Consider the following 27871-nt stretch of genomic DNA (forward strand, 5'->3'; position numbering starts at 1 on the left):
TCATAGCCGTCCTATGACCATAACGTCCACGACTTCACCCTTGTGCAGCTCCACGTATTGCTCTGTTTTCGGGGGCAACATCAGAAGGCCGTTGGCACTGCGCATGCTCATTAGCCGACTACTCATTTGGTTACCTAAAACACAAAGAAGAAAGAGGGTGTTACTTTATGTTTACGTACCAGACGCTTTGTATCCAATGTAATTTACAAGAGACTAATTGCACCGACAGTCCCACATGAGCAACCTACTGTCAAGTGTCTTCCTCAAGGGCGCAATGGTGATACATAGAGATTGTGATCTCTGCTACCCCTTTATTTCACAGACAGGGTGATGGTGCACAACCCAGCCTAGTTTCACACGTTTCCATTAAAGAAAAGGTGGTAATGAGCCAGAAAATTTGGCTTCATATGGATCCATTAAACTTGCTGGTTTTTTTAGCAGCTCATGATGACATTAAGACGCTGAACAAAATGACTTTGGATGTTAAAGTATGTTCTTAGCTATGTGTAAAGGCCTCTTCATACTTCCTAAAAATCAAGAACGAACAAGTGTGATGTCATTTAGAACAAAATCTGGCCAAAAAGGAGGTGTTTTTGCATTGTTTCGGTGGTTCGTAACAGCTCGCTGGGGCGAACTTTTAGCAAAACATCTTACTGGCTGCTTACTGCCATTGGTCCACACCATCGGTAGGTGTGACCTGGAGCTCCACTTACTTTGAGGCCGACATCCAATTCCCATTCAGATAGTTAAATCTTACATGAACACACCAGCATGCAGATTTATTAACGAGCTGGTGCAAACTTACCTACATCTGTACGATCATTCACGTAGAGACATTTTCCAAGACCATGTCATGTGACTTTTTTTGTTTAATTAGCCTAAAAAAAGGAATTAAATCTACTCAGATACTCTTTAAGTGCCCATTCACTCTGCAGTTCCATCTGCAGCCGAAAGCCACTCACATATCTGCCCAAAGTAAGACATGCCTCTTTCATCATCATTATTTTGTCTGTATTCTGCACATTAACACTCTTTTATTCAACAATCTTTGCAGTAGTATCGGTGTCATCATAAATAGCATATTATGGCCATGTATAGCGTGTTAGTGTCATGAATTCAGAATGTAAATAAGACAATTTACACAATATCTACTGCATATAGGGTATACAGTATTACTTTAAATAACCATCTAGTAGTTAATACAGCTTCTTGTACTGATCTTGTGTGAATTTTACTCATAGAATGAGGCATGAAGTCATTGATAGCACATTTCAATGTCAAATTAGCTGATGTTATACATGTAGTCTTTAGCATCCTCATATTTAAATGTACCTCTAAATGCCTACACCAGCGTGGATGGTGTCTAAATGTTCGCTAATATTATGCCATTGCTCAGCTGTGTGCAGGGGCTATAAGACTTATGTAAGCCAGACATGTGCTATGTTTAGCTCTCAAGTCAGTGAAAATGTGGGCCGGTTCTGAGAGAGGTTCACAGATCCGCCAGTCAAGCCCCCCATGGTACTAATTCTGTGGAAAAGTGGTATTTTACTCTCTAACACTTGGGTCACACTAGTTGAGCCTGGAACTGCAAATCTTTGTATTATCAAACCATTAGGTTACCACTACGCCCAGGAGAGTGTAAGAGCAATATTGAGGAGGGGAAAATCAAAGAAAGAGCCAGAAACAGCCTACAAAGTAATCAGGTTTGTATACCTGTGCTCTGTGCCCAGGGCAGTGGTTCCTGGTGATGCCATGTTAGTATACAGCGATGATACTCTGGACGTGGATCCAACTTTACATCGCATGACAGCTGCAAAAACAAAAACAAAAGGGCACATACTGATGACATTCCAGTACAACAGAAATACACCGTCAGCAACAAAATGTAAACTTCAGCTACATTCACTGTGCTTACCCTGGCTTTGATGATGGTGGGTCTTGGGTCCAGGATCCCCTGCATCTTTCTTAATGCAGGGATGACAAAAAGGTTACAGGTTACAACAGCTGACACTGGGTTACCTGAGAGAGAAAAAGGGAGAGATGACTGTTGAGGTGAAGGTTATGGGTACAGAGATGGATGTACAGGAGAGGATGATCATGGATCATCCTGTTATGGAGGTGTGTACGTGCTAAGGGTAAACAATATGTTTAGTCAGTAGAGTTGTCTGATGCAAGTTGTGCTTAGTGTAGACTGGAGCCCAGTTTATCTTCTGAACCATTGATGTCTTTTTGGCTGTTTTCACACAAGAGCTTTTGGTGCGGTCTTCTGATATATGAGATTTTCACAGTATAAGTTACAAGCCTCGGTATTACGGTATCACCGTATTAAGGTGCATTGCTAATATTAGAAGTTTCATATACTTAGTTATATCTAAATTTAGACCTCCGAGATGTTGGCACCCCATATAAATAAATTATCTCCAAAATTATCCCATTCGCCTGTGCTGCGTTTGTGCTGCTACGGTGTGTGAAATATTAGACATAATTGTTTTGGCTGTGTGACGTCACTCTCCACCACGTGTTCCAAATTGCTCCAAACCGGTGCCATTCATTTGTGCTTGATTTGTGCCGTTAAAATGAACGTTGTACCTAATTCCCTGTCTTAGAAATAAGAGCTCTGATTTGGGGCAGTGATGTCACTCTCCACCCCATGTGGTCTAAATCGCTTCAAACCAGTGCCATTCGTTTGTGCTCGATTTGTGCTGTTAAAATGAACTTTGTTCCTATTTCCCTGTCTTAGAAATAACAGCTTGTTTTCAGGAGCAGTGACGTCACGCTCCACCCCATGTGGTCCAAATTGCTCAAAACCGGTGTCATTCCCACCTCTGTGAAGTTGGCACCCCATATAATTAAATAATTAATTAATCTAAATCTATACCATTCGTTTGTGACGATTTGTGCTGGAAAAATTTACGTTTGTACTGGTTTGGTGTTTTAGATATTAAACATTATTTCTTTGGCTTTGTGACGTCACTCTCCATCCCATGAGGTCCAAATCGCTCCAAACCGGTGTTGTTTATTTGTGCTCAGTTTGTGGTGATTTGTGCCATTAAAAGAAACATTGCAACTATTTTCCTTCCTTAGATAGAACAAGAAACTTTTTGGGAGCAGTTACGTCACTTCAAATCGCTCCGATCCGGTGTCCTTCGTTTGTGCTCGATTTGTGCTGTTACAAGAAACATCATAATGATTCCCTTTCTTTGTATTTAACAAGACGTGAAATCACATTACACCCATCTCAATCACTCTCACCTGTCTTCATCGTTTGTCCTCTCTTTTGGTGTCGTTGAAGCATTTATTTCTGGCAAAGATTTAATCTTTCACCACATCAAACTCAAACACATCTCTCTGTGAGGAAATATCCGATTTGGTCTTATATTTAACCAGGGATGTAAACTACTCACCTTTCAGCTAAAGTCACTTTTTATTAAGCTAATTTGACCAAATTGTTTGGTAAAATATCTAAATTGTCCTTATAAAAATCACATTAAATGGTTACTTTAAGCTTAAAAACAAAGTAAAAACTTGAAGCTCATTTATTCTAGATTTATCTATAGCAAAACATAGCAAGATACAATAAAAAATCAAATAAAAATAGTAGAAGTTAGTAAAGAAAATTAATATCAAGAATATATACATATAAAATAAATATAGCCTACACAACCAGTTCAAAGGACACTGAATATGTTTGATTCTCATAAACTTACACTGAGGGGCCGTTCACATTGAGTGCGTTTTTGTGTTCATAAACACTGTTTTATAATTGATTTCAATGTAAACATGCGCTAGATATATGTCTTTTATGGCTTGTTTGTTGTTTTAAACACCATGTCAAGATAAAAAGAACCTAAACTGTTAAACGCGTCTAGTCGAGACACATATGTTTTGCTATTTTGTGGCACTGCGTGTCATTTTAGTGCAACAACAAACGCGTGTGAACAGCACCTAACATGTTTTCAAACATTGCGCTGAAATTTAAAACAAATATTTTGAATATTAGCTAACATATAGGACTATGCAATTACACATTATGTACAGCTTTGTTCAGCAGTCTCACATATAGCCTATAAACAAATCATAAATTGCAGAACATGCAGTTTGATGTGGTGACCGATTAAATCTTTGCCAGAAATTAATGCTTCAACGTTACCAAACACGGCACAAACCAGAAGCGAGTACAAATGATGAAGACAGGTGAGAGTGATTGAGATGGGTGTAATGCGATTTCACGGATCCCAAAAGCTGTCCTGTTAAATACACAGAAAATATTTTTTGTTATTTTAAATATTAATTTGTTCATGTAACAGCACAAATCGTGCACAAATGAATGACACCGGTTCGGAGCATTTTGGAGTGACGTAACTGCTCCCGAAAAGTTTCTTGTTATATCTAAGGAAGGAAAATAGTTTTTCTTTTAACGGCACAAACCGAGCACAAACGAATGGTAGAGATTTGGACCACATGGGGTGGGGAGTGAGGTCACAGCTCTGGAATACAAGCTGTTATTTCTAATGAATTCAGGGAAATAGATATGGTGTTACTTTTAACAGCACAAACAAATGGTACCAGTTTAAAGTGATTTGGACCACATGGGGTGGTGAGTTACGTCACTGCCCCGAACCCAAGCTGTTATTTCTAAGACAGGGAAAATAGGTACAAAGTTACCACAAATCAATGGCACAAACCAGCACAAATCAAGCACAAAGGAATGGCACCGGTTTGGAGCGATTTGGACTAAATGGGGTGGAGAGTGACGTCACACAGCCAAATTAAGTCTAATATTTAAAACACTGAACCAGCACAAACGCTCATTTCAAATCAAATCAGCACAAACGTAGCACAAACAGATGGGATAGTTTTGGAGATTATTTAATTATATGGGCCAAATTCACAGAGGTCTATTTAATTGTATGTCATATGGTCAAATATCAGTTTTTAATTATTATTTTAAGATTTATGTAGTTGAATTCAACAAAAACAAAACAATAAAAAAAAAAAAACGAATCATTTGTAAGGTTTATTGCCCTTTTAACAGTTTAAATATACATTTGATTCAGTGCAATCAACCCACAAATCTGTGATCGCATATTATGAGCTCTAGTTTGCAGTGAGACTGCTTTGGTGACTTTTTTTTGCCTGTAAATACTGACTATAGCACAAGCCAATAGCATCTGAGTGTGGGCTGTGAAGAAGCATATCATTGGTTTGAACCACTGAACGAATACAGCACTTCACTGAACGAGCGAGGATCAGGATCTGTTGACCGACTGAAGGAGAGGAGAAGGTATGTTGATCGTTTACTTCAGCAATTTCGTTCAACAAGGAGAGAAAGAAGCAGGATGACGCTAATGATTTTACAACACATTTAAACATAGTTCTCATCAGAATTCTTTTAGTAGATTTGTAGATGCGTACATTTTAATAAAGTATAATTATATTTGTGGTATATTGACTCAAAACACACAAGACATTCATTTATTGCCACTGACTGGTTAATGTGTGATTTAAAAACTTATAATTGAACAAATCTGAAATAAAGATCGAAAAACATCATCCAGAGTTAATACACTCCACTAAATGAATGTGACATTAACTGCAGTAATAGATTTTTGTTGTGTTTGAAATAACTTTAAACTACAGAAATTGTGAAACGATTAATTAATGTTCTATAATTCTTGTTAATAAATTGAGAGCAAAAAGGAATGATTAGGACAGATTAAACGTACTGCCAATAAATTGACAGTTACAATAATATATATATATTTCTGTATTCTTTTTTACATTTATTTTCTCCCCTTTTCTCCCAATTTGGAATGCCCAATTCCCACTGCTTACTGGCATGGTTACTCACCTCAAACCGGGTGGCAGAGGACAAGTCTCAGTTGCCTCCGCTTCTGAGACCATCAATCCGTGCTTCTTGTCATGTGGCTTGCTGTGCATGACACCGCGTAGACTCACAGCATGTGGAGGTTCATGCTACTCTCCGCGATCCACGCACAACTTACCACATGCCCCATTGAGAGCGAGAACCACTAATCACAACCGCGAGAAGGTTACCCCATGTGACTCTACCCTCCCTAGCAACCGGGCCAATTTGGTTGCTTAGGAGACCTGGCTGGAGTCACTCAGCACGCCCCGGATTCCAACTCACGACTCCAGGGGCGGTAGTCAGCGTCAATACTCGCTGAACTACCCAGGCCCCTTTTTTCTGTATTCTTTTAAGTGATTTCATTTATTTTTATAACTTTAGAAATTTTTATTATAGAAAATTATATTCTGAATAAATATTAGCTAGCTAGCTTTTATGACGTAAAAACACAGTTAAAAAACAAACATCTAAGCAATAGAGTGAAATACATTAAATGCGCACATATTATAGTGTCACTGGGGGCTAAGCCATCCCCTAAGATTGAAATCCTAGAATCGCCCCTAGCTTGGCTTAAGACTCCTCTTTGACAAGACAGGTTTACCACACTACCAAAACCAGTGAGGAAAGAAGAGTGTGTGAGGTGTAGTGGTGTCCTCCAATACATCAACAGGAAGGGGCATTGAAAGTAAAAAAAATAAGACAGGACAGGAGAGAAAATGGGGCAAATATTTCAGACAGCAGCAGTTTCAAGACACTAAGCCACATCATGGTACACAAACAGTAAGGCTTAGGGAGGTTGCAACAGAACTAATAGCTACAAGGAGCAACATGGACCCAAAAAAAAAGCAAAAACACAAAGCTTCTCTCAGAAAACAGAACAGAAAGAGTCATATTTGTAAGTCAGAACAAAAATATTATTTCCCATGTTTTTTCTTTCTTTCTCCATTATATTTATGATAATTTCATTATGTGTTTTTGAGATTGTTACATAACTCAAGGTTTTTTTTTTCTGGTTTGGCATGTGATGTCTATAATAATTCAAGCATACTGGTTCCAAATGAGCGGAAGTGTGAAACAAACTAAAGTTTCTGGTTTAGAAAACCAGTTCTCTAAGGTTTTGTGTCAAATTTTAAGTCCATTTCCGTTTTCTGAGCTCGGTCTGAATACAGGGCTTATTTCCTGGATTAAGAGCACCTACTTCCACGCGGGGGAGGAGGCACAGGCAGTCTGCTGGCCTCGCTGTCACTCAGGGGCACTGGCTCCAGAAGAGTCGCCCCTGTGTCTCTGTAGGTGAGATTACCTTCAAAGGGGAATATAGAAATTGCCACTGTCATCACTGCCTCAACCACCTGGTTTCCAAAGGCACAAGGTGGGAGCACAGTGGGCTTGGAGCAGGGGCAAGCTTGGAGAATCTGACCGGGCAAGTGGGCAGTTGGCAAGCAGGGAGATGTGGGGCTCAGGTTTGCAGAAGGGTTTACAGGTGGACAACTGTGGGCTGATTATATTTTATGGAGGGCAGGGGGGGCTCAAATCTGGCCTGGAGATGGGACCTTATTGTTAGAATGAGGAAAGTTGTTTTATTTGCAACAATGCATCCAAGGGGGAAATCAGCTGGGTTTGCCTACTACATATGTACATTATATCCTTTGTGTGAATGGTACACAGTTTAAAGAGTAGGTTCAACAGACACATTCTGCTAGTCAAAAACAAAACAAAACAAAAATTCACCATTCACTTACACACTTAAAATATCAAACACACAATATATAATATACCTGGAAGGGCAAAGATCAGTTTTCTAGCACCATCGATGTCTAAGGTGGCAAATGTAGTAGGCAAACTGCAGGTAAAAAAAGAAAAGACAGTACATTCACATTAGATGTGGTTGTAATAATCATTCTTTTGTCTGTATTCTGCTCATTTACACCTACGTGACACCCTGTTATACACCCACCTTTGCAGTTGTATCAGTGTTATCATAAATTACAATAACAGAGTGTAACCCGCTCATTGTGTGTTAACACATTGGCGTCATGATTGCAGAATGTAAATATGACCTATGTCACATTACATACCTTTACACATCAATATTTTGGTCTTTGTGCTTGAACAAAATCATTCCTTTCCTCACTCACCCTGGCTTCATAAACACTCGTCCAAAGTGGATCTGGGCATGAAGGTCTATATCCAGTACTTGCTTCAGGTAGTCCTGCAGGGAAAGAGCGATTTTAGTGGTGAGTAAAAGTGTGCTTGTGTTTTTCCTCTGATGTAGGACAACACATCTACTCCAGCATGTTTGACAGTACCACATGGTGAAGTGATACATTGGGTAATTAAAAAACTCTTAATTAGTGGGGTGGAAAATCTGGGCAAAGATCCAGAATAAAAGGTCAGATTAACAAATTCTGCACTGTGGTAGAAAAAAAAAGTGATGACACTAGATGGCAGTAAAACACACAGTGAATTGTTGCTTGTGTTCTTAAAGTGAGATCATATTGCCCCTGGGTAATTTGATGGAATCCACAACCTGACATAAAGAAAATGATCTGTGAGTCTTCATTCCTCTATTTAGGAGCTTAGAGATTTGCAGCACTGTCACAACCTTTCATAAAGCTATGACACTTCCGGACAATGCCAATCAACTCACCTTCTCACCCATGGATACGCCCCCAGAGGTGATGATGACATCAGCACGACTAATGCCCTCGTTAAGGGCATTCAGCAGGTCGTCTGGGCTGCAGGGGGAAATTAATTCAATTTAAAAAAAAATTATAATTATAAAATAATTCAATATTCTCTTAGCCAATACACCACAAAACATCTCTTAACGGGATGCTTTTTCCTTTTTTTTTTTTTTTTAAAAAGGGAGGAACGAGTCGTAATAATTTTTTGAGCTTATCAACATTATGCAAAAAAAATTTATTATGACTCGTTCCTCCTTTTCTTTAAAAAAAGAAAAGAAAAAAAAACACAGAATATTTTTTTTTTTACACAGAATATTCCTTTAATCAGGATTTGTATATGTATACTGTGTATACTAACATATATATATATATATATATATATATATATATACATATACATGTATGAAGTGAGAAGTTTACTTACACCTCAGCCAAATACATTTGAACTCAGTTTTTCACAATTCCTGACATTTAATCATACAAAACATTTCCTGTCTTATGTCAGTTAGGATCACTTCTTTATTTTAAGAATGTGAAATGTCAGAATAATAGTAAAGAGAATTATTTATTTCTGCTTTTCTTTCTTTCTTTCATCACATTCCCAGTGGGTCGGAAGTTTACATACACTTTGTTAGTATTTGGTAGAATTGCCTTTAAATTACAGGTGTGAATCTTCACTGGCCTCACGATTAGATTCGATTACGATTAAAAGGGTAACGATTCGATTATAAAACGATTCTCAATGCATCAAGATGCATCTTGTCCTTCAAAATCTTTCTTTTTTCAGTTTTTTACTCTATTTTTTCCCTTTCAGCTTTTTATTTAGCAGCCGTTTTAAAAATCTGAATGAGTCACATTACATAAACTGGCCTTTTACATTCAGTATGAGCAATGAACAAAACATGGAACATCCACAAGATTAAATAAATGGTTCTATAGTTTAAGAGTATCTCAGTTTTAAGTTATTTCTTTAGAACCATATAAATAAAATCTCTTAAAATCACAAAAAAAAATATTGGTTCTCCATCAAAACACACTGAATACTATTACTTCAACTGATTATATTATTATTTTTGTTTTTGTTTAAGCACTGTAAATAACTTATTAGTATTTAATCATTAATTAAAATTAATCAGAAATGTATTAAGCGTCCCGTATGCACTGTTCTATCTGTTTGTTCTGCGACTAGAAGATAAAACCTTTATCATCAGGTGTGCACTGCTGTCCTGACAAACGAGTGACCGGCAATGACAAAAGCCAATTAAATAATTACAAATAAATAATTAAATGAAATCACCACCAACAATTTTCCTTCAGTGTTTTCCCCCGTTGTGTCAGTGCAGTTATGGGTGCGAGCTCATCTTTCAAGTTGTTTGTTGGCTTCTTATCACGAATAAACTCTCTCATTGCTATCTGCGTGTGTTTGTGAAAGAATTTCGGGATCGTAGTTTCATTCGGGCACAAATGGTCATGTGTTTGATACAGCTGGTCTGCAAAAAGTCATGTTTGTGCACTTGACTTTAGTGTATTCACTTAACTCGCATCTTTGTTCCACATCTGTCTCCACAACTGCACACCGCCACGCAGTTCCAGACAGAACTGGTGTAACTGAGTCTGGTTTGTAGGCCTCCTTGCTTGCACATGCCTTTTCTGTTCTGCCCACAAATTTTCTATCTGATTGTGGTCAGGGCTTTGTGATGGCTCTCCAATACCTTGACTTTGTTGTCCTTAAGCCATTTTGCCACAACTTTGGAGGTATTCTTGGGGTAATTGTCCATTTGGAAGACCCATTAGCGACCGAGCTTTAACTTCATGGTTGATGTCTTGAGATGTTGCTTCAATATATCCACATCATTTTCCTTCCTCATGATGTCATCTATTTTGTGAAGTGCACCAGTCCCTCCTGCAGCAAAGCACCCCCACAACGTGATGCTGCTACCCCGTGCTTCACAGTTCGGATGGTGTTCATCGGCTTGCAAGCCTCACCCTTTTTCCTCCAAACAAAACAATGGCCAAAACTTGTTCCATCAGACCAGAGGAAATTTCTCCAAAAAGTAAGATCTTTGTCCTCATATGCACTTGCAAACTGTAGTCTTGCTTTTTTCTGGTGTTTTTAAAGCAGTGGCTTCTTCCTTGCTGAGCAACTTTTCAGGTTATGTCAATATAGGACTAATTTTACTGTGGATATAGATACTTGTCTACCTGTTTTCTCCAGCATCTTCACAAGGTCTTTTCTAGGATTGATTTGCACTTTTCGCACCAAATTATGTTCATCTCTAGGAGACAGAATGCGTCTCCTTCCTGAGCGGTATGATGGTTGTGTAGTCCCATAGTGTTTATATTTGCAATTTTGCCAAACCCACTTGCACATACTTGTACAAAGATACCAAAACTTCATGGCTCAATTACATTGCGCGTATGACTTACCGCATATCACTGTGCTTATGCTAGCGCTTTTAAGATAGGGCCCTAAATCTCCATAAAATGCATTAATTCTCCATAAAAGAGTTTAACCACGTATAGAACAGAGCCTAAATAAATGTGAATGAGCAAAATTACTCACTCGTTCACTCACTGATTTCAGACTGCTCTAAAGGGAACTAACCAGTAAAAAACTAAATGTCAGTTGATTAAAGTTACCTCTGGTTGGTCAATGACACGTGGCAGCCACTAAAAGATAAAACATTCTCATGATTGGATACTTGACAAGCGGAGACACCTCCATTCTGCCTCCTCTGCCACAGTGTAAAACCACCTTTATACACAACTAATAGATAGTTTTTAATACTTAATAAATTCTGCTGACACAAAGTATGATCCTGTATCGATTCTAATAAGTGTGCTATAATCTCCAAAGGAGGGATGAGGTTAGAAATATCTAGACATGGGCCAAGCTGACTGTTTGAATGTGTGAGAGTGGGTGTAAAAGTGGGTGCTGACTTGTCTCCGACAATGCCGAGGTTTATAGTGGGGTAGCCGTGCTCCTGGATGGTGGCCAACAGTGTGGATCGGTTACTGTCCCTGATCTTGCCTGGGTGGAGGTCATCCTCTGGGTTTAACAACTGCATACACACAAAGACACATTCAAACACACATTGTGATGGGCAAAAGAGTGTAACAAAGTAATATAAAAGCCACAAATAAAAAGAAGATAATCACCTCATTGCCGGTGGACATGACTGCTACAACTGGGAATTTCTGCACCTCCACTTCTGTGACTCCTACAGTGGCCAGGAGGCCGATTTCAGATGAACCCATATGAGTGCCTTTAGCCAGCACACACTCTCCACGCTTGATATCATGACCTATAGGCCTGTGTGTGCCAGACAGGAATGTAAGGCAAGAGAGACATCAGTCTTTATGTCACCAGTTTTTTATTAAAATCCAAGAAACTGAATTATTTTCACATGAAAATGTTGGAACATGCGAATCTGGCGTATTAATAGTTGACCTTAAAACTAAAATATATATTTTTTTCATCATTTAAACACATCAATCCAGAACACAAATGTCTTAGCACTCATTAATGTGCAACAGACGTCAAGATTTTCACCGAACAATTACTTACATTTAATGTAATGTAACATTTACAAGCATTACACCTCAAAATGTTTGGTCATTTTCTTTACCATTTCTTTTCCCACCGGTGGTCATGAAATGAGCTCTGCCATTCCAAATGTGTATTACTTTCTTTCTTCTGGTGAACACAAACAAAGATATTAGAAGAACTTCTCAGCTCTGTAGGTCCATATAATACAAGTCAACAAGGTCCGAATCCTTGAAGCTCCAAAAAAAACACATAAAGGCAGCATGAAGTAGTCCAGAAGAGGTTATATTCATGTCTTCTTAAGTAATCAAATCGGTTTTGGGTGAGAACAGACCACAATGTAACTCCTTTTTCACTGTACATCTTTTTGAGGTCTACAGGAACGATCATAATTTCAAGCTGAAATCATGATCGCCAAGGAGACTGCTAATGCCAAGATTTACAGTAAAAGGACTTAAATATTGATCTGTTTCTCACACACACCTATCATATGATCTTTTTCATACCTATACACCTACTCGTACCCTCAGAACTTCATCGTAAACTCTCCTTGTCATACCACGTATTCGTCTGAAAAATATGGGGTCTAGAGCCTTTAGTTATACTGCCCCTCACTTATGGATTTTCCTTCCTCTGGACATTTGTAACAGTGAAAGTTATGACTATGCATTGAGTTCATACTTTTTATCTTCCAATGTTTTATTGTATATCATAGTATCGTTTGCTTAATGTTGTTATTGTTGATGCTTTTAAAAATGACTTTTTTGTGTTCTGTTTATAAGATAACCTTGAGTGTCGTGAAAGGCGCCTATAAGTGAAATGTATTATTATTATAACACTTCTGAAGGTATGGATTTAACCACAGGAGTCGTATGGATTACTTTTATGCAGACTTGTGTGTATGAACCTACAGAGCTGAGATAATCTTCTAAAAATCTTCATTTGTGTTCAGCAGAATAAAGAAAGTGATACACATTTGGGATGGCATGAGGGTGAGTAAATGATGAGAGAATTTTCATTTTTGGTTGGACTATCCCTTTAATTGCTTACTTCCCAAAGATTAGTTTAGTAATGATTAATCATGATTAAAGGATATTAATATGGATACAGTGGGGGATCAAATTTAAATGTCCTTTGTCACTATAGCCATATTCACCCTGTGCTAAAACATTTGCAAAATTAACAATCCAAATTAATCATGATAATACAACTAGATAGAGGTCTAGTTGCACAAGAATGCCCTGAGAAATGTAATGATGTTAGACGTTTTCAATGATACCAGTAAACATTCAAGACATTTCAAAAGCACATCTTATCTCAGCACAAAGTCAGATCAGTTCCTGCATTTATAGTATAGACTTCTCCAAACTCTGAAAATATAGTAGAACGTCACATTATGATGAACACAGTTGTAGCCGTTTTATGAAACAATAATGTATGAGATTTGTGTTAAACTTTCTAAAGGTCATGGTTTATTTTTCAATAACTATTATATTTATATTAACTGTATTTATGATCTAATTTGTATTGGTATTTTTCCACCTGTTGTCAGCAGTGATTTTTAAGTGACTGCAAAAGATGCCGGTGGAAGAAGTTGGAGAGGATTAGAGTGTATTCATTTTTTTTACCACTTCGTTATTTTAATTATATTTTCGTTTAGTTTTAAATGCAGTATGAATTTAGAAATATTTTTGGAAGGCCAATACAATCAATGTAAATACCAATAATTTGTGTGTTGCTTGATCAACATGATTAATAACACTTACATTCTCTATCATTAAACGGAGCGTAAATCCCAATCCTGACAAAAAACTAATTTTCCATCCGTATAAAAAGGAGCGCATCACAAGAAATATGCCTGACATTCAACAGGGAAATGCACAAAACGCAGATAATGCACAAAAAAACGCAAGTCCATATTTTTATTCTTGTAATTTATTGCATTCAGTCCATTTACACTACTAAATTCTTACGAATGTGGACTATATTAAATCGCACTTGACCCATCATATCATAGTTCAGCCACTTATGTTGATTGTGTTTTGTTGTCTTTATGGCTGAGATCTGACATTCTTGTTTGGTGTCTTGTCTAGTCTAAGTGAGAGTGCATGGCTCGTCCTTTTGGTGTTATCATGCATTCATGACAACACATGGCATGGCTTTGTTTAGTTTCTGTATTGCCACGTGTTTCTCAGTCTTGCGTCACACCCCACCTCCTTGTCTGCTCATTATTAGTTTATTGGTTTCACCTGTCCCTCGTTAACCTGTTTGATTTCTCTCCATTAGCTACTCGTGTTTGCTATCCTGTGCTGGATTGTTTCATTCGTTGGTTGGTTTCCTTCCCTGTCGGTTTAGTTCTTCGTCTATTTATTTTAGTTTGTGTTCTTTTTGTTTTCTATTTTAAATAGAAACTCATTGATGCCATCTGCGCTTGGGTCCTTCTTTAAAACACCATTCCGTGACACCCAGCCCATTAGTGATTCGCATATGCAATTTCGACAAACCCACTTGCGCCTAGACTTAGCACATGCTTGCACGAATATAACAACATTTCATGGCTACGCCAATTGACTTTGCACTTATGACTTATGGCATAGAGCTGCGCTTGGTGCTAGTTCTCTTAAAATAGGAACCACAATGTTCGTGTTTGGGTGAAATATTCTTTTAATAGGAATGGATTGTTTTGAAAGTATTGTTGCACATTTTATATTGCAAAAAATGTAGACTTGGTGTAAATGCAATTAACTCTTCAACACAGCATGAGAAATATGGCAGTGGCATCTGTCATTTTTTTTATTCAGATGCTTGGTTGATGCAAGGTTGATTTTTCAATTATTCAGAAGCCAAACGATTCATTCAGGTATCGGTATTTGATGACAAACATTTTGCATCAAACCTGGTTGCGAGTTATTTCGGTGCAAATGGTTGGTGAATACTTTATACTTTCAAGTCACATCAGACCTGGTTTGACTTCATATGAAGAGGATTTTAAACTAGGCTATTTTAGAATAGTAAAGTCTGGGGTTTTCCAGCTTGCTGGCAGACAGGTTGTGAAAAAAAACATCTCTAGTGCCACTGACCTGATATCCTGTCCTGGACGTGCCTGAACCAGGATCCGCACCTCCAGCTCCTCTGTACCCTATAACACATGAACAAACAGTTTGAGGTGCATGTATGTGTATATAAATGAACATCAGTTTGAAAATCTTTAAAATCACAAACAGTGGATCTGTTGCATATTAAAACAATAGACTTGGTATGGAATTGGAATGCAAAGATTGCGTGATATCCTTACATCTTCAGACTCTCGTAGCAGCTCTGTGTCCTCTACTTGAACTACGGCATCTGCTCCACATGGGATCGGAGCCCCTGTCGTCACCCTCATCACCTGTCCTGGCATGACTGTGAGAGTGGGCTAAATACACACAAACAGACAGACAAACCCTTAGTCATCACACAACATAAGGCCTGGTCTGGCATTATAGAACACTGGTGTCTGAAAAATACAAGCATCCTTTATAAACTGGTTAATGTCTTAATACATGGGTAGTTGACAAATAACATGAGATTTTTTTGTAATCAATATCAATATCCTAGATTAAAATTTACATAAGGCTAAAATTGTATGTCATTTTATTATATATATGTTTTTCACCATTTTAAACAGTCCTGCAGTGTGACGAATACATTTTTAAAAGTATAAATATTTAATGTAGACTCTCAATTACTACAAGCTCATAGCACTGCATGTATAATAATAACAGCAGAATTTGATTTGGTTTTTTTAGATTAATTATAGCCTGTTACACCGCTGGACACGGCTGAAACTGCTCATGTCAACTACCTACATATAAAATGACATAACTTAACTTTAACAGTGTAACATGGCATCAGCTGACAAAAACTTTATAATAGAATGACCCATCTGATGATGCACACACACACACACACACACACACACACACACACACACACACAATCCACACAGTGCTCTGTATGGACGTCAGCCATGCTGGCCTGCTCCACATTGCCCACGGGGATCTCTCTCTCTGATGGACTCATGAAAGTATGCTCACTGAGTTTTCTGCCATCTGAGCACACAAGCCCCAGCAGACACAAGGTGCCAGTCCAAAAGAAAGCATTTTCAGTGCATGTGTGTGTGAGAGACATCAGGTTTCTCAGGCACATGTGAGGGTAAGAATAAGCACTAGTGTGTAAGTTTCGCTCACCTGCTCCCCAGCCTGAGACTCCCCAATGATGAAGCGATCTCCAGGGCCATCAGCAGCTGACAGACAGCAGAGGATAAACTCTTATAAATGTGCTGTTATCTTCCCAAAGTACACACAAGTCATTTTCATGAGTATAACCGGCTTGGTGAATGAGGTTATAATGAGGTAATAATAAGGCTATAATATCGTTTTAAGGTTATTATGATAACATGCATATTAGGGTTTAAAAGAAAATAATATTAAGTTCTGATGAGTATGTCAATTGCACCTTTTCCACCAAAACAACACCAGTGCCCAATATGGCCCCGTTTCAAGCATTTCCACTGAATAAAAGGTGGTTCTTGGCCCTTAAAACTGCTAATCTCAAACCAAGAACCACTAACGTCAGTGACCAGGGAGTGAGTTCTTAAAACAATAACTCATAAAAAATTATAATCGCACAAAACTAGATCACTCTCTTTTTATATACAATAAAACCATTTACACTGGAATCTGCTGCATATTTAACGGATACAGTGCTCCTATTTTTATGTGCTGCAAATTAGGGCTGGGTATTCATACATATTGCAGATTCAATTTGATACCGATTCACAAGCTCAATAATTTGGGTATATTTCAGTAACAGTAATATTATTATTTTCTATTCAAAACTGAAGATTTCATACAATGGTGTACTCTACAGTCTTCAAAGACAAAGGACAACTGGCTCAAACAAGGACAGAAAGAGATGTGGAAGGCCCAGATGTACTAAACTAAACTTAACAAGAGGATACATGCATGAATACACCTGAGTATCTGGACAAACTGACAGCTAGAATGGCAAGGATCTGCAAAGCTGTCATTAATGCACATGGAGGATTTTTTGATAAGAGCTCTTTTGAGCTCTTTGGAGCAAAATCTGTACAATATTCCAAACGTATATACAGTATATATATATATATATATATATATATATATATTTGTTGCATGTTTATTGGTTACTATTTACCAGCATTTACATTGACAAGTAGAAGGAGGAATATTCTGGGTTGCGGTAAAGTAAATCCTTTCTCTTTAATGTACGCTCACCTGAAACATTTCTGTGAGACGCTTGCTAAACTGCCACTATTCTTTTAGGAATATTCCGAGTTCAATAGAAGTTAAGCTGAATCGACAGCATTTGTGGCATAATATTGATTACCACAAAAATGTATTTAGTCTCATTCCTCCTTTCCTTTAAAAAAGCTAAAATCTAGGCGTAACGAGGAGTAAGACTTAAACAAAGACTGTGATGTGACATGTAGGTCACCTAAACAAGCACCAGCTCTGGCATCAGTACCATTATGGTGGAACTTTGTTAAATGAGACCTAATTGAGTCAGTAATTTGGCAATAATGAGCTCTCACCTCGAACAGCGTAGCCATCTTTAACTGACGCAGGGAAAGGAGGCAGGTTGTCTTTGGCGTAGACGTCCTGAGCCAGAACTCGACCCATTCCATCTAAAAACACACACAACGGGGAAAAAAATGGTCATTTGATTGTAGGTGCAGTTCCAATAAACTCACACAATCATGACAGAGTTAAAAAGAAAGCACTATAGAAGTTGGCTTCCATGGGGACAATGTGTTGGAGCTTGGAGTCAGACGGGCGAAAGCTGCATGAGACAGCAAATGCACGCATGCAGCCACATGGATAAGAGCATCAACGGAGAGATGGAGGGATGAAAGAAACGAGGGAGGAGACGGTGCAGAGAGAGAACTTAAAACGAAGGTGTAGGAAAGGTGGATGAATGTGTGTGCCATGAAACGCAGATGGGCCATTTCCTCCGAGCACCAAACACACACTAATGCGAGCACGGTGCACACACTTGACACACAAAGCCAGAGAGCTCCGGAGGGATCAACAAGCTCCCACCCACACATGAAAAGAAGAAGAGAAAAGAGAGATGACAGACAGAGAGAGAGAAAGGAAGGAATAAAGAATTGCGGAGAGCCAGAAGGAAAGAGAGAGAGAGAAACAGAGAGCAAGAGAGTGCAAAGGCGCTCTTGTAGAGATAAAGACTGAGAATAAGAAAGGGAGAGCGAGCTGATGCTAATGAGACCTCTCCTCGGTTGGAGGCTGATTAGAAAAGGCTTATTTCTCTAAAACAGCACATCTGACAAAGCTCCAAATATAGCGTGTGTCTGGATTGGGAGATCAAACAGATGGGTACGGTGTTATCTACACACAGAGATGAGTACACAACCCTGCATCACTGAGAGCGCTGACAACCAAGTCATAGTCAAACTGCAATGATTCCAACGAGCCCAGATCTACTCAACACAGCCGAGCACATATTCAGATGCTGGGCCCGCAAAGAGACCAAGTGAAAGCTTGAAGTCCATACTAACTACTTTCTAAAACAAAACCCACTTTAAAAAATGATTACTATGAGGACGTGTTTTGTGATAAAAGATGAAAAATGGAGCAAAATGGAATTATACAGTTGGGCTTATAGGGGCAGTAACTCCCATACATCAACGCTAACAAACACTCAATACGCTTGTCCATATGTAAATATGATTTAGGGCCTCCCAATTCATCTGGCTGGTTCATTGTTTAAAAATGGCATTGATCTGCTATGCTGCAAGTCAACACTAACACTATTTTTAACTTGACTTGGTATCTTAAAGTGCTGCATTCATGGCAGACTTTAAAGGGATAGTTCAACTTAAATTGATAATTCTCTCATTATTTACTCATCCTCATGCTGTCTCAAATTCGAATTACTTTCTGTCTTCTGCAGAACACAAATGAACGTAATTTGAAGTATGTATGATGTGGTTTTGTCCATAAAATGTAATGAAATGGGGTCCAAAACCTTTAAGATCCAAAAAGGACATAAGGCAGCATAAAAGTACAAATACAACTTGAGTGGTTTAATCCATTTTTTCTGAAGAAATATGATCGCTTTAGGTGAGAAACAGACCAAAATGTAAATACTCGTTCACTATAAATCTTGACATCTGGCCAATTGGAACACATTACTGGCATCAAGATTGTAATTTTCACTGTAAGCGATTGCCAGGTCCTAATCTGGTGTCATTATACATTAATAAGACGTTGTATTTTCATTTTCTAGTGTTTACTGTCAAGCTTTTGGCAACCACAGTACATTTTAAAAGTATCCCATAAAAAGTTAAATAAAAAAACAACAACCCACGACTATCAAAAGCTGCTTTTCCACAATCGGTCCAGTGTGACCCAGGGCTATAAACTGGTCAGCTGGGGCCAATATCCTCGGACCTCGAGATCAGAAAAGATCTGCATTCCCAGCATTGGGCCAATAGCCCCACAGCGTTACCCTAAAACCCACCCTTAATCAGGGCTCTACAGTGCAAGTATTTCACTCGCATTTGCCCCTAAAAATAGATGTGTGCAAACTGGAAAATTAATTTACGAGCACAGTGTGCGAATAAAGACTACAAACGTTTATAAATCCCACATTCCACAAGCGGAGATTTCTGTGATGACGCGGTCCAGTCAGAGAGAGAAGGGTGAACAATGGACAAAAGTAGCGGTATAGGCGATTTTATTTTTAAGCGAAAAAGAGATGAGGAGAAAGAAGAATTTGTCGAGGGGGATTCGCAAGGTTCAACTAACGAAGTCTCTTCACAAGTTTACGGCTGGCTAACGTTAGGGATGCTGAGAGCAAAGCTACCGGTCCGTGACCACAGCTGTCACGTCAACGTCCACTGTAGCTGGTGGAGGGAGAACATATAGATTCAATGCGAATTGGCTCAAAATGTTCCCATGGCTAGAGTTCGAAAACAACATCGTGTTCTGCAAATATTGTAGAAGGCAGAAACAGGTGGGCATCTCGTCCTTTGTGTCAGGAAACCCGCATCTGAAATAGTGATGGTCATTTGCGATCGATTCGGCTCTTGTAGGTGAACGTTGGGAGCCGGCTCACATATCAGAATATATTTATAAAAATATTTAAATACGAATAATCAAAAGATTTAAAAATAACGAAAAAACAAATTAAATAATATAGGCCTCAATGCTCAAGCGCACACATTAGTTCTGACTGTCCGCTCAGACTAAAAGCCTCACCTGTTGTTCCTGTCAATCAGACACGCAGTGTCAACCAATGAACCAAAGATGCGTGAGGGAGGGCGGAGCCAATTTATGTTGTTCGGATTGTATTTGAATCGTTACATTTATATGCACTTTGTTATGTACATTGAAAAGTTATACTTTAAATGCACACGTGAAATAACATCCATCTTTTTTACATTTATTTCAATTTGTGGGATGCTGCAGTTTTGCAAATTATTTATTTTTCTTTGATATGGTGCATTATTCTATTATCAGTACCGCCGCTACCTACATGCATACTACGCAGTTTGCGTAGGGCATCAACTCCCTAGGAGGGCACAATCTTACCCTAGGATGGCACCAGAAAGTCCACCGGCTGCCCTTACTCGTTCGCTATACGGTATTCAAGGACCCGAAAGCAGTTGCGCAACACGATGATCGCTTCACGCTCATATCACGTGTAGGGCATCAATTTGGCCAGCGGTGGCCCTGTCTATTATACTGTTCAGATTGTACTCACTTTGATTGGTTAGATTTATATGCACTTTGTTTATATACAATAAGTTATACTTTAAATGAAAATGTTTAATAGTATTATTTTTCTTAACAAATCAATGCATTTTTAAATAATTGTGGTTAAGGTAGAGTATAATTTCATTTAATAATTTAATTAGAATTTTTTTAACACCAATTATGAAAAGAGCCAGAATGCCAATCGCTAATCTGAAAAGAGATAGTGTAGCGAAACATCTCACGGTGGCATCTCCAGTGCTCTGGATGAGACAGGAGAAACCATCAGGCTCTGTGTCAGCAGCCTTGAGGAGGCAAGTGCTGCAGTCTGAGGAGGAGAAGAGGAAGCAGCTGAAAATAAAGATAAACATCGCATACTTCATTGTGAAAGAAGAACCTTTCATCAAATTTGGGCCGCTTATCAGACTCCACCACAAAAACTGAGTTTACATTAATCCCACATACGACAATGTGTGGAGATGATCGGTGAAATTGCTGACATAATGAGAGATCGCTGGCTGACCTCTAAGTATGCCAGACGGTCAACATACAAAAGCAGCTGGACAACTGATATCCTTTGATTTTAGTAGGCATGGGTTCAATGTGTGATTAGGGAGGTATGTGCTGTTCCACAGATGTGTGTCCCTTAGTACACACACACACACTCATACACGCAGTATAAATATGTATGTAATAAATTGTTTGTTAATAAACTCTGTATTTAATTTTCACTGTGCTCCTAAATATCTTTGCGTGCTCCTAAATTTTTTCATTTAGGAGCGCATGTACTCCTTGGGAAAAAAGTTAGCGTAGAGCCCTGCCCTTAATACACCATCCTAGTGCCAACATCACACACCACCCATTTCACAAGCAAGGGAAAAGCTCAAGCTGAAGTATCCGACTCTGGAAACTAGCTAGTCCTCAAAATTATCACAGATTTTTCCTGTGTCCGCAATTTATTTTCCCAAACCTGTACCACTGTGTGCAGGATACACAACTAAGTAAGGCGATAATACAATTAATCACATCTTCGTTTCAGCCGCCGACCAGACGTTGCACATTTTCATGAGCCCAAATAGTTAAAAGTGCCCTGATTTCATCTACTGACCATTACTGGTGATTATTCATTCTTGTTTATCCGTTGAAGTAAGCTGGTAGCTAGATATGAAAAATTGGGATATTAATATCTTGGTGCTGAAACCTCTGACCTGACTCAGCAAAACCCCACCTCCATACCCAGTTGGCCTTCTTTAGCACAAGAGTAATTGGCAAGCCATGACGCTTTGCCATAGGCCCAGCGGAAGACCCGAGGAGGCACAATGAAACCCTGGAAGTGACAGTGGGAATGCAAATAGCCCTGGGACGCACTAGCATGTGCTCATGTGGCTATTTTAACTCACGTTTGCATATTCAAAATAGCCCAACTGGGTGTGAAAATCTGATAACTGGTTCGTGTACAGCACTTTGTGAGTGTGTGAACGAGCTTCTCTAATGATCGCACTAAGGAGACTGCAGATGTTAAGATTTATAGTGAACAAGGACTTAAAACTTGGTCTGTTTCTCATCCAAAGCAATCGTATCACTTTAAAAGACATCTGGATTAAACCACTTGAGTTATGATTACATTTAAGCTGTCTTTATGTCCTTTATGGAGCTTTATTTTTGGACCGCATACATCCTTTAAAAAATCTTTTAAAACCATCGTTTGTGTTCCACAGAAGTAAGAAAGTCATATATGTTTGAGGGGGTATGAGGGTGAGTAAATGATACGTGAATTATAATTTTGGGGAGAACTATATTATGAAATCTGATCAATTTGTTCAATCTGTTGTAATCGTCAGCATGATGCCAAGAGATTTTCTTAACAACAACAGCAACAACTAAGAGTAGCTGTCAGTGTGTAATGAAAGGATGGAAACACAAGAAAATGTGGTCTCTGCTCATGTCTGTCATGAAATCTCGCCATGGTGTTGAACTCGAGGTGCTTGAGAAAACATAAGTGACAGAGGCATCTGTCTCATTCACTATTCACTACATAGTAAATGTCCCGCAGTTCGCAATATGATGAAAGAGTAAGCAATAATAAGTATTCGGACACAGCTCCAGTCAATATTGCGCACTTTGTATGACATCACATTATTAATGATGAAAAAAACTGCTTGATACTCAATACTTAAAATAGGGTCTTCTGATTGAGACACATTTCACAATAGTAATATTGTATGGCCTTATTATTTAAGTCTAGATATTAAGATTTATTATATCTGCAAACATCCTGGTTATCATCCACAACATAATAGTCATTTTCGGATTTCTATTAGGAATGATATCTTATACACCAGTGTTGGTGACGATTACTTATACACCAACATTAAACCGAACACAATCACAACCTCAGCTCACACTAAATGGCCCATATTCTAGTCAATTTATATAAATCTTATTGGTTATTTTATTAACCAGCATGACAGAGAGACATTTGAAAACATACACCCGCTCATAATTTATACCCATCTTGGTGTGTGAACATCACTATTTCAAAAATTTATGAGTAACATTACTTGGCGGGGTGAGAATATTTCCTCTATTAACGTGGCTCTGGACCTGGTCTCCTTGTGCTCACGCAGAGCTGAAAATCCATCACTTTTATCTGTCAGGGAACAGTGAGGCTCTACACATGATTCTTATGGCTTAAAGGTGCAATGTTTGAGGTACTGGTGTTTTTATGAAAATATGAAAAGTATGTTTGTTGAATGTCTGTTAAAGGAATATTCCGGGTTCAAAACAAGTTAAGCTCAATCGACAACATTTGTAGCATAATACTAATTACCACATTGACTTGACTGTCTTTTTCTATAAAAAAAATAAATTAAAAAAAGGGGATGTTTCGAGGTTACAGTGAGGCGTTTATAATGGAAGTGAATGGAGCCAATCATCGGAGGGTTTAAAGACTGAAATGTGAATCTTATAATTTTATAGAAGTACTTACATTCATTCTTCTGTTAAAACTAAAATGTATTATTTGAGCAGTAAAGTTGTTTAAACCATCATTTTTACAGTTGCTTTAGTGTTTTACGGTTTGGTGGCATTCTATCAACATGGCAACGAAATTGTAAACTTTACAGAGAAAAGGATAGTAATTGATTTTATCACACTAAAGTCATGTTAACACAAATGTTGTTTATGTCTTGTGGCTATACTTTTGAAATAGTGAGTATTTTAACATTTATGGATTGGCCCCTATTCACTTCCATAGTAAGTGCCTCATTGTAACATATTTAGCTTTTTTTTTTAAAGAATAGGAGGAGCGGGGCCTAGGTAGCTCAGCGAGTATTGATGCTGACTGCCACCCCTGGATTCGCAAGTTCGAATCCAGGGTGTGCTGTGTGACTCCAGCCAGGTCTCCTATGCAACCAAATTGGCCTGGTTGCTAGGGAGGTTACAGTCACATGGGTTAACCTCCTCTTGGTCGTGATTAGTGGTTCTCGCTCTCAATGGGCACATGGTAAGTTGTACAATGAGCCACCTAATAAGATGCGTGGATTGACTGTCTCAGACGCAACTGAGACTTGTGGGAATTGGGCATTCCAAATTGGAAGAAAAAGGGGATAGAAAAAAAAAGAAAGAAGAGGAGGCGATTCAACATAAATTTTTGCGGTAATCAATATTATGCCACAAATGCTGTACTTGTATATTCCTTTAAGTGTTAGATTCAAGTTAGAAAGGGTTAAACAAAAATTTTACGTTTTTTTTAGACACACAGACTCGCCTGGTGTCAGTTATACTAAAACGTTTCACAACGCAGTCATAGTGGGAATGTGGTGAACTTGTCTTTACAGGCTTGCGGTCAAAAGGGAATCATTTTGAAATCTAGAGTGCTCGACAGTGCGTAATGCCACGTGGAAAAACTACATTTACCCTTGCCTTATGAAATGTATCTAATTGCCCCTAAACCAGCCTAATCATACAGAGCTTCCTAATCAGACCAGCTAATCGAAAAAATTTGCCATTTTGCACATCCCTAAACCAGAGGCTTTTAATCAACTTTGATTTATGAGTTTGCTGATTTTTAAAGCAGTGGTCATGGGCAAATGATATGGAATGCAAAATGACATCATAGCTCTTCCGTACTAGGCCATTATCCATTGATAAACCAAAGAAGAGTCAGAGCTGAACATGGGAAATTATTTCATTAAGTAAAATCAGTGGAAGAAGGTTGCAAAAGATTCCAGTGAAACACTTTGTGCATGCTATTAAAGGGATAGTTCACCCAAAAATGTAAATACTTTCAATGCAAGTGAATGGTGACAAGACATTTCAAGCTCCAAAAATCACGAGCAGCATAAACAAAATCAGCATAAACATATGCTGTGACATATACATATGCAGCATAAACATAATCCTTACGATCTCTCGCTTTGGGTGACAAAGAGATGAATATTTAAATATTTTTACAATAAATCTCCACTTTCACTTTCAGAATGTGAAAGTGAAATTGTAGATTTATAGTAAAAAAAGATTTTTTTTTAAATAAGACTTTAATATTGATCTGTTTCTCATCCACACCTATCATATCGCTTCTAAAGACAAACAATTTAACCACTGGAGTCGTATGGATTACTTTTATGTTGCCTTTATGTGATTTTTGTGTTCTGCAGAAGAACGTTTGTGAAAATTTGTGTTCTGCAGAAGAAAGTTATAAACATTTGGGATGGCATTAGTCTGAAAATTACACCTAATATGTGAAGAATTATGCAAATTTTGATTCAGCCATGCTCGTATTACTACTTAACATTGGCCTACCATCCAACTCTTAATATTTCTGCTGTATACAAACTTACAAATATAACCATTCAGTTCTTGCCTTATTGCAACCTCTTACTAGCAGTTATAAACAACTCTCAATCGCCCCCTGCTGGTCTGGAGGTGAAATGAAGCTGTGACATGGATGACAGCTATTCCACAACATTCTCAGGCCCAGATCAGCATCAGGCATGCTCGAAGGTGTGCGCCGGATATGAAAGTGCTGCATTAGGTTCTCACTGACCTTTGTAAAGTTTTGGGGTGTGGACAGCATTGGCCAGGGCGCTCCTCTCTGCCTTTGCTTCGGGGCCAGAACAGAGAGGAATTTTCCGCCAGCTTGAGCCATTCTGGCGCCAGATGCCTTTTCGTGCCGGAGGGGCCAAGTCACCTGTGCTGGGCCCTGCCACACGCATGCCACATTTCACTACCACATGGGCAATTCCAGAATCCCCCACCACATGGACCGAAATTGATGCCCAGCTCACAGCCTGCGTCTTGGTAGTCTTGCATAGCCATAACCTTTGACTAAACAGCTTAAGGTCTGGTCCTCACTGCAGCTTATTCTGGCCAAGATTAGCCCACTAACACAGGAAGAGACCGTCTGACTGACATGTGGGTGGGGTAATCTTAAATTATACCAGAATAATAGACCAGTACAGAAAACAAAGGAAAAAATTGTGGAAAATGACTTTTTATATAGACTTTTTGATCAGAATTTATGTCCATTCATGAAGGATTTGTACTGATTATTTCACAGTCATCATTCAGCAAACAAATTGGACTAAAAAGTTGGGCTCATTGACACCTAGTTAACTGGAACTGGCAGTTTCAACCAGTGCTTGACATTTTTGTGTGGAGTATGCATCAGACGGTCATCGAACCTGTGGGCAGACGGAGGGCGAGATAGCGAGTGGTGGCAGAATCCATATACACATGCAAGGGTGGCCGCTCTGTATAACGCCTGTTTCACATCGCAAGCTTGAGCGAGACATGAGCATAGCGTCAGCTTAACTACAGTGAAACTGCAGCTGCAGACTCGACAAGGATTTCACACTGGAAGCATTTTTATAACGTCACAGCACTATAAAGCGTTATAACTCTTCACAGAAAGAGTTTTTCTATGTTACAACGGGGGAGTATTTATTTGAATAAAGACCATAATTTATAAAATGGTTATCAGGATTGGGTCATTGATAAGCATTACAAATTTGATTGTTATGAAATCGTATTAACATGAGGAGGAGGACCACATTTGCATCTAAAAGGTAAACAAAAGAGCACTTTGTTGCTCTCCGCCTCCACAATCAGTCTTGTATCATCCATTGTTGAACACAAATGAGGTAAGTTCTGAATTTACCAACGTCACAGTCCGTCATGTGCATGTGTTTACATGTGATTGGGTTTAATAGTACGTAAAAGACCCGATTTTTTTACTCATATTTGTAGGCTCATAAGTTGTAGTTTTAAATGATAAACCATACTTCTGATTTAGATCTATATTTTAAATATTTTAAATTGGTTTGAATTGTTAAATCTCCTGGAATTGTTTTCTTCTTTTCATTTGTTTTACATATGTGATCTAATTAATATAAAGACACACTAGACTACTAATATATGCTTATTCTGTGCATTGTGTGCTTTTTTGTGTCAAATCACATTCATTTTATCCATCAACAGTGCACAGTCACTTTATTTGAGCGCGAGTGGCACTGCAAAAATAGAATCAGAGCTGAAAATACCGCTGCACTGCAGCTCACGCTAATCTCTGACGCACTGCCGACGCTTCCGATGTGAATGCTGAAACCTGTTACCATGAGTGCCGTTCTGCTCATGCGCCGATTGCGCCTGTGATGTAAAACGGGTGTTAGGGATGGCTGTGAAAACAGACGAGCCACCAAAAATAAATAACATGGGCTTTTAAAACTAAACACAAAACAGAGGAACAGCTTTCAGTGCAGCAACCATAAAGTAAATAAAAACTATGGAATGTATTCTAGCCTGTGGGACCTGGAAAACTCTGCAGTGTGTCCTTGGTATGGAGAATGAAAAATGTACTAGAGCTTTTCCAATATTCAAAATGAAAGCTTTTACAATTTGATTTGTGTTGGAGGTAGCCACATGGCATAGCTGTGTGGAAACTGTTCACAGGAACCTATTTCAGATCAGAGTA

The 27871-nt window shown here is 38.6% G+C and overlaps 1 protein-coding gene across 2 annotated transcripts in view; it reads right to left on the minus strand.

Moving 5' to 3' along the window:
• The window catches only part of LOC127657276 (gephyrin-like), a 123059-nt gene that overhangs the window by 389 nt on the left and 94799 nt on the right, over nt 1–27871 (minus strand). The window contains exons 16-28 of one of the 2 annotated variants that reach the window (XM_052146001.1): nt 17715–17807; nt 16330–16385; nt 15396–15515; nt 15181–15239; nt 11713–11866; nt 11494–11615; nt 8517–8604; nt 8005–8078; nt 7645–7709; nt 7068–7169; nt 1916–2019; nt 1714–1810; nt 1–134 (exon numbers count right to left, since the gene is read on the minus strand). The exon at nt 1–134 is cut by the window's left edge and continues 389 nt beyond it. In XM_052146001.1, the coding sequence (XP_052001961.1) occupies nt 1–134; nt 1714–1810; nt 1916–2019; nt 7068–7169; nt 7645–7709; nt 8005–8078; nt 8517–8604; nt 11494–11615; nt 11713–11866; nt 15181–15239; nt 15396–15515; nt 16330–16385; nt 17715–17807 (1268 nt within the window). The remainder of the gene's footprint in view (nt 135–1713; nt 1811–1915; nt 2020–7067; nt 7170–7644; nt 7710–8004; nt 8079–8516; nt 8605–11493; nt 11616–11712; nt 11867–15180; nt 15240–15395; nt 15516–16329; nt 16386–17714; nt 17808–27871) is intronic. The other variant, XM_052146002.1, reaches the window with a different exon arrangement.

The sequence above is a fragment of the Xyrauchen texanus genome, chromosome 16 (assembly GCF_025860055.1).
Source record: "Xyrauchen texanus isolate HMW12.3.18 chromosome 16, RBS_HiC_50CHRs, whole genome shotgun sequence".
Lineage (NCBI taxonomy): Eukaryota > Metazoa > Chordata > Actinopteri > Cypriniformes > Catostomidae > Xyrauchen > Xyrauchen texanus.